Below are 7618 nucleotides of genomic sequence, written 5' to 3' on the forward strand. Positions count from 1 at the left end.
TCTCTCTCTCACACACACAAACACACACTCTCACACACACACACTCACTCACACACACACACACACACACGCACACTCTCTCTCTCTCTCTCTCACTCACACACACACACACACACACACACACACTGTCATCTCTGATTACATGACATATTCACACCTGATGTGAGAACATTGATTTATACTGTAGTGACTCCAGTGCTGTGAACAGTACCGTTCATAAATACAGCTGTCAACCTCCAACACTGACGCTGTGAGAACAGCCTTTGAGGATCTTAGAGGTGCTTTTGCGGTTCAGATTCAATTAATGGACTGCACAAGACGTTATGAGCTCTGAAAGTAACTCTTTCAAGAAAACAATGACAGGTCATAATTATGCATGCATATTTCTGCATATAATGACTATATAGTGTTAATTTTTAGCATGGTTCATAACCACCAGTAGGGTAAGTGGCCTGTGATTGTAAACAGGGCTCGAGTCTTCACATAATGATCAAACACAATGCCTTTGAGTGCTTTGATATTTCAGGTTTGCAGTTCTACTATTTTATGACAGGACTGATGCAAGATGTCCATCTGAGCAATATGTACACTGACACGGATATAGATTTTTTTTTTAATTATCTATACTATTACTCCTGCTTAGGCGCACACTTCATTTATTTGTTGTGTGTTTCAGGGGAGACAATATGATGCACACTGCCACTGAAGAAACTTCTAAAAGTTTTTAACTTTTTTAACAGCACCGATTTTTAACCACATTTAGTCATTAAACCCTAACATGCACTGTTTGTATTTCCATAAGCATATGCAGGACGACAATCTGAGCAAATGCTATAAGTCTAAATGGCAGAAGTTGATGCCAGAAGTAGAGTAAGTCTCTCAGGACCGCAGTGAAGTAGGACACGCACTCAAAAATGACCCATTTCCAAATACACCCCACTTACATTACCTATCATTACACCATCCTATTTGTCACAATGGAAGAATATATAAACATGAATAGCAGGTCATTAGAAATATCACATTGGAAAGTGTGCTAGTTGTGACTGTAACAGACTCTTTAGCCATGATCCAAAGCAACTGGTACAGTGAATCTCAGAAACCGCATTATTAGAGCTTTATATTTCAATCCCCTGTATCTCCTACATTACTGCTAAACTGCAGAAACACACCTATACATGCATCTCACTGCAGTCCAGCTGAAATAAACACCATCAGCTTTTGTAGCTTTTTACACAAATTATGATTACAGTGGCAGATTATTGATTAATGAAGACTTATTCTTGTGTGGTTACTCGCACAACACTGTTATGAGCTCTGAACACTTTTACCATAGTGCATTATTTGTAAACTAACACAGTTTGATGTTTGCATCACATAACCAGCTCCATATGTGTGGCTTTTCCGGCGTAGTAAACGAGCTCGGTAGCGCACCCGGTACAGCACTGCACTAGTGATGTGAAGCGCTGGAGTACCGTCAAACACAGGCCATGATGGAAGAGCTCAGAACCTCATAGAAGGAAGCTAAAATTGGCTTGATTGCTTCAGCACATGCTTTTTTTCTCACATTTGCTTTGAGTTAACAATATTGGTTATCAGTTATTGGATTAGGGTTTAGTGCAGGTGCTTCGTTGTTTTTGTAAATGTGATACATTATTAATCGCTACTAATATGCAAGACTTACTTTGAAAGCCATGAACTTGTGATACGGTTTGGGAGCCCAGGCGTAGACCTCCACAGCGCTCCTCAAGGCGATGACCAGGAACTTGATTTTTTCATAGCGAACTGAAATCATCAGCATTATGTGAGTACGGAGTGCAAGATCATCGAAAACACTGACTTACAGTGATGACACTGAAGGAAGACATTTATCAAAGCGTTCCACCTGCATGATTTTCACCAGAGCAGAACTGGCTAGTTATGACACTGAAATCTGAATCTGCACTATTATCGTGTGTAATTCTGATTGCACTTGATAGATGTTTTTTTATCCAGAGTTTCTGCTCATCAGGTAGTCAGTTTGCATTCTCCTCTGGTATGTTAGATTAAGTTCACTAGGAGTTTCCATGCAGTCTATTATAATTATAATGTTTAGTATGTTAAACACGTGAATGTTATCTTGTTCTGGACTCACCCACTTTATAGCTCACACATCCCTCCAGTTCCCCCACTGACGTCCAGCCCTGTTTCTTCTCCACCTCCGGATCATTACGCAAGACCTTATTCCTCAGCCAGGACAGGTAGTACAGCCTCAGCTTGTTTTTCTTACCTTTCCACAAGAAATCATAAATAGATGACACACATATACACACTAAAGTTTGGAATAATTAAGGTTTGCAAATGGATGAATAACATTGTTGCTTGTAAAGATGGAGTAGCTAAATGCTACGAATGAGAATATTCGGTAAGAGATGACAATGATACCATTCATGCAATTATAATCAGTATAATTTATGTTCACACACCCCGCTCTCTGCCCCCCCCCGCATACACTCCCACACACACACACACACACACACACACACACACACAGATCCCGGTCACAGGGAGTAAAGACAACAGCACAATTACACCAACTAAAAGAGCATTCACAACCTGCTTTAGACAAAAGAGAAACACTGAAAAGACTCTTGCTAACAGCATGTTTAGAAATGAGCTCTCACGTAAAGCACTATGGATGGGATTAGAAATCACTGAATTACAGTTTGTCAGTGGAAGTGTATCATTTCATTTCTAATTTATGTATGTCACATAATTACAATTAATCTGAGCAATCTGTGATTTATGTAATTTCAACTGTGCCAAACCAGCTATTTTTATTTGGAAATTATCAAGCCAACGGTTTTCATTTAATAATAAAGCTGCACCAAGGAACGCAACAAGAAATGTAACTTTAGGTACAATATTAGATGAAGGTCAAAATAAATAAGGTAAAGTCGTACAAAAACAAAGAAACAAAACACAATCTGTAATCTGGATGTGACCCTATTTCTCAGAGGACCTCTGATTTAGATGAAACAACAGGTATTTTTTTACACTGTAATTTCATACAAACATCATATCAGCTGCATTCTGTAATAATCAAACAAAGCGTGCATTAAAGGCACAATATGTAAGTTTTCGCCACTAGAGGTCGCATTTTCAAACCAATAACAAAGGCGAAGCTTGATGACGCTATGAAGGAGGATGTGCACGGATGAGGTATTAATGAATTTTTTTATTACCTGTACCTTCCACAGTTATTCAAACAGCAAATTATACAGAGAAAGCAAACAAAAAACATTTACATTGTCAAAGAACATTATGACTGACTTCAGCCTAGTTTAAGCACTCTTCAAAAACGTACTAACGTAACCTCGGTTCCCTGAGATATGGGAACAAGTACTGCATCTGCTAAGACACTATGGGGAAAACTCTTTTTTCTCAGAATACTGAAGCCTTTAAATAACGCAGTGTAACTGCACGGCCATTGGTTCGTGCAGTGTATTAAAAATAAACCAATGGCTCGGCAGCCGAGCTGCACGAGCCTATGGCAACACAGCCCGCCAAAATGGGCAGGGCATCTGGCTATATAAGCGTGCACTTCACTATAGGATCCTCAGGTTACTTCGACTGAAGCGACGACTGAGTCGTGCAGCTACATAGCATGGCCAGCAATGCAGTACTCGTTCCCGTATCTCAGGGAACCGAGGTTACGTTAGTAACCGAGTATGTTCCCTATCGAAACTTCACTCGTACTGCGTCTGCTAAGACGCTATGGGGAACCAGTACAATCCCGCCGTGCTATGCTAGAGGAATGACCAATGCTTGAACCTGCCTTGAGCACCAAAGGGGGCCCAGAGGGACCAAGTAATTGCAGATAAGCCCTGCAAGAGGCGATAGGGCCAAACTCACAGAGGTCGGCCCGGCACTGAATAATCCTTCTAAGATAAATTGTACAGCCTCGGAACCCAGTGGGGGCCAAGAGCGAACAGAGAAAGCAAATACCTGAGCACTGGTTTTGCCATAAGGCCAGAGTAAATCCATTTAAGCAGAAAGGACACAAGCCTGTAAGGCCGGGACATCCAGATTATAAAATCTGGTAAATGTGGACGGCGAGGTCCAGCTAGCCGCCACACAAATTTCTGCAATGGACACTCCGCTAGACCAAGCCCAGGAAGAGGCAACCCCTCTTGTTGAGTGGGCTCTTACTCCTATGGGGCATTGCAGGCCCAAAGAAGAGTAAGCTAGCTAGATAGCGTCAATTATCCATTTGGAAAGTCTCTGCTTCATGACCGGAGACCCTCTGGTGCGGTCAGCGAAGCATACAAAAACTGGTCCGACTGCCTGAACGGGGCGGAACGCTTAAAATATATTCTCAATGCCCTGACGGAGCAGAGTAAATTCAGCTTTTGGTCCTGCTATGAAGGAGGAAGCGCCGAATGGTCGGCAGAGTGGTCTTTAGTGACAGGGGACGAAGGTCAACGGACTGTAGCGGCTCGAAAGGAGGGCTCTTCAGGGCCCTCAACACCGTGGGCAGATCCTATGTAGGGACGGTGACAGGGCGAGGTGGGTTGAGCCTCCTAGACCCCTTCAAAAAGCGAACAACTAGGTTGTTCCTGCCCACAGACTGGCCAGCTATAGGAGCGTGTGAAGCTGCTATGGCTGCTACATAGACGTTGAGTGTGGAAGGGGAGTGACCCTTATCCAACAGCTCTACAGGAAGGTCAATATCAGCGATATGTCACATGAAATTGAGTATGTGCCGCGGGTCATACACCAGGCGGAGAATACAAACTATTTAAGGGCATAGAGCTGCCTTGCAGAGGGTGCTCTAGCTTGAGATATTGTGTTTAGCACGCTCTCGGGGATGTCTGCAGGCCCGGTTCACCTTGACACGCATGCGTCCGTGACGCCAGGCGTGGGATGGAACTCGTGGTTTCAGCCAGTATTGAAGGGGCCGCATGCGAAACAGGCCCAGCTGAAGTACTGGAGACACAGAGGCCATGAGGCCAAACATCTTCTGAAATGCCTTGAGAGGGTGAAGGGCTCCAACTTTGAATGAGGCCGCGAGCTGCCGAATAGCCAGTGCATGATCGGGCGCGACTACTGTCCTCATTTGGGCTGGGTCGAGAACTGTTTCCAGGAACGATATCTGTTGGCTGGGGAACAGCTCACTCTTGGCGAAATTGACCCTGAGTCCCAGGCACTCTAAGTGGCTGAGGAGGAAGGATCTGTGGGATTATAGCTCGCTCTCTGACTGGGCCAGGATGAGCCAGTCATCGAGATAATTTAGAACGCGGATTCCCATCTGTCTCAGCGGGGAAAGAGTTGCATCCATGCACTTCGTAAAAGTGCGAGGAGCTAGGGACAGTCCGAAGGGAAGGACCGTGTATTGATATGCCACTCCCTCGAAGGCGAATCTCAAGAATCGCCTGTGGCGGGGGGCTATCTCGATGTGAAAGTAGGCATCTTTCAGAACCAGTGAAAAGAACCAGTCCCCTGGGCACACTTGCGAGAGGATCTGCTTCAATGTAATCATCCTGAATGGCTGTCTCATGAGAGCGCGGTTCAGGTGTCTGAGATCAAGGATGGGCCTTAGGCTGCCATCCTTTTTGGGGACGAGGAAATATCAGCTGTAGAAGCCTGACTCACTCTGAGGTGGAGACCATGCCACTGAATTGCGAGGGTCTTCAAGCAAATTTAAGTGAATAACCTCGTTCTATTATCCCCAAAACCCACTTTGACACTCCGGGGATGGCCTGCCAGGCCTCGGCCTTTGTGGCAAGGGGTTGGGTTGGTTCAAGCTACAGGCCACCATGCGGGGACCTTACGATCATGATAAGCGGAAGAGGAATTTTGCTCTCTTTTTGAAAATGTTGAAAACCGATTGTGTGGGCGCTAACTGAACGGGCCCAGAGTTCACAACAGTATCCACCACAAACTTTGGCAATAAGTGTCACATTGCCTGGGACGACTTTTGTGCAGCGGTGAAGCGCTCCGCGAACCCTTCCACCGCAGGTCCAAACAGGCCAGAGGGGGAGACCGGGGAGTCGAGGAAGGGGACTTTATCTGCATTTTTGATCTCCGTGAGGGTCAACCATAGGTGGTGCTCATGCACCACAAGGCTGGCCATGGATCTGCCAATCGCCTGAGCTGTCATCTTGGTGGCGCATTAAGCCAGGTCGGTCACGCTGCGCAGCTCCTTGAAAGCTGCGGGGTCCGGTACAGACTCGTCCATATTCTGGAGAAGTTTGGTCTGAAGGACCTGTAGGACCGCCATAGAGTGAAGCGCCGGGGCCACTTGTCCAGCAGACAAATAGGCCCTTCCAGCGAGAGCTGAAGTCATCCTACATGGCTTGGATGTGTGGGCGGCCTTCGCCTTCCAGCCGATGGCCGTGGGCGGGCAGAGATGCGTGGCCACTGACTCATCCAGGGGAGGTAGTTTGTCATACCCTTTTTCTTCAGCGCCGTCGACCGTTGTGAGGGTGGACGAAGAGGAGGCACGCAGGCAGGCCGAGTAAGGGGCGTGCCAAGATCTGGTGATTTCATCATGAACTTCTGGAAAGAACGGTGAAGCTCGTTGTCGAGGGGCTTGATGGCACCCCGGCAATAACCATTCATCCAGGTGGCTGCGGGTGGGCTCCTCCGGCGGAGACCAATCCAAACCCAGCTCTTGCACAGCTTTAGACAAGACATGGAAAAGTTCAGCGTCCATGCCCGTGCTGGCAGCACTGGGCTCCACAGACGGCAGGGGGGCGGGGTCGAAGGACGAGCCCGACAGCTCCTCCGCATCTGAAGCAGCCAGAGACACACTGTCATCCATGGCGTTCACACTCGCTCTCACCGAATGAGACCAGATCGCTTTCAGCCGCAGACGGATGCTGGTCCGGATGAGAGAAGTGGATGGGGGAAGCCTCTCTATGTGGAGAGAGTGAGGCACGCGGGGGCTCAGCCAGTGTGGGCTCACTCGTCACCGAGCACCGAGATCCTCTGCCTTGCTGCTTTTTCCTCACAGGCTCCTAGGAAGAAGAAAGTGGGAGTGCGCGAGGGGCGGAGTCGCTTTCTGAAAAGAAAGCTATCCACGAGCGCAGAGAGGTGAGACTCATATCCTCGCAATGAGGACATTCCGTCTCGGTAAGTGCAGCTTCAGCGTGGGCAGTGCCCAAGCATGCAACGCACTCGCCGTGACCATCAGCGGCGTACAGGGGAGCCCTGCACGAGCGACAGTAGCAGCATTTGCAACAACGCCGGAAATTTGCTCTTATAGTCCGGGAAGACCACAGCTGCTGCAGACGCTGAAGGCAGCTGAAGAGTGGCTTAGTCAGCCGAGCAGAGAGGGGTTAAGGAATGCGGTCCAGACCTCCTCCTGAAGTGTGGTTTGAGTGATTGAATTGAAATGCGTCTCGAAAGCATTTTGAAGGGCATTTACACCTGGTCTTTTCATGATCAGATAGCTATCCAATCAGAGAAAACGCATTAAAGGCAAAATATGTACTATTTTTTTTATTAAAATATCCAAAAACCACTAGAACAGCGTTATATATTTTGCTGACTTGTGTATTTACATTATCCCAAATGTTTCGAAGAATGTTTGAATCCAGAGAAATAAGCAATTTTAACTAGTGACACGGAGCGT

At 46.7% G+C, this 7618-nt stretch overlaps 1 protein-coding gene across 1 annotated transcript in view; it reads right to left on the reverse strand.

Moving 5' to 3' along the window:
- The window catches only part of LOC107571824 (mitogen-activated protein kinase kinase kinase kinase 4-like), a 71551-nt gene that overhangs the window by 17785 nt on the left and 46148 nt on the right, over positions 1–7618 (reverse strand). The window contains exons 24-27 of the mRNA XM_016258206.1: positions 6435–6900; positions 4840–5213; positions 2135–2269; positions 1685–1785 (exon numbers count right to left, since the gene is read on the reverse strand). Coding sequence (XP_016113692.1) covers positions 1685–1785; positions 2135–2269; positions 4840–5213; positions 6435–6900 — 1076 coding nt within the window. The remainder of the gene's footprint in view (positions 1–1684; positions 1786–2134; positions 2270–4839; positions 5214–6434; positions 6901–7618) is intronic.

The sequence above is a fragment of the Sinocyclocheilus grahami genome, unplaced genomic scaffold (assembly GCF_001515645.1).
Source record: "Sinocyclocheilus grahami isolate Dianchi unplaced genomic scaffold, SAMN03320097.WGS_v1.1 scaffold1656.1, whole genome shotgun sequence".
NCBI lineage: Eukaryota > Metazoa > Chordata > Actinopteri > Cypriniformes > Cyprinidae > Sinocyclocheilus > Sinocyclocheilus grahami.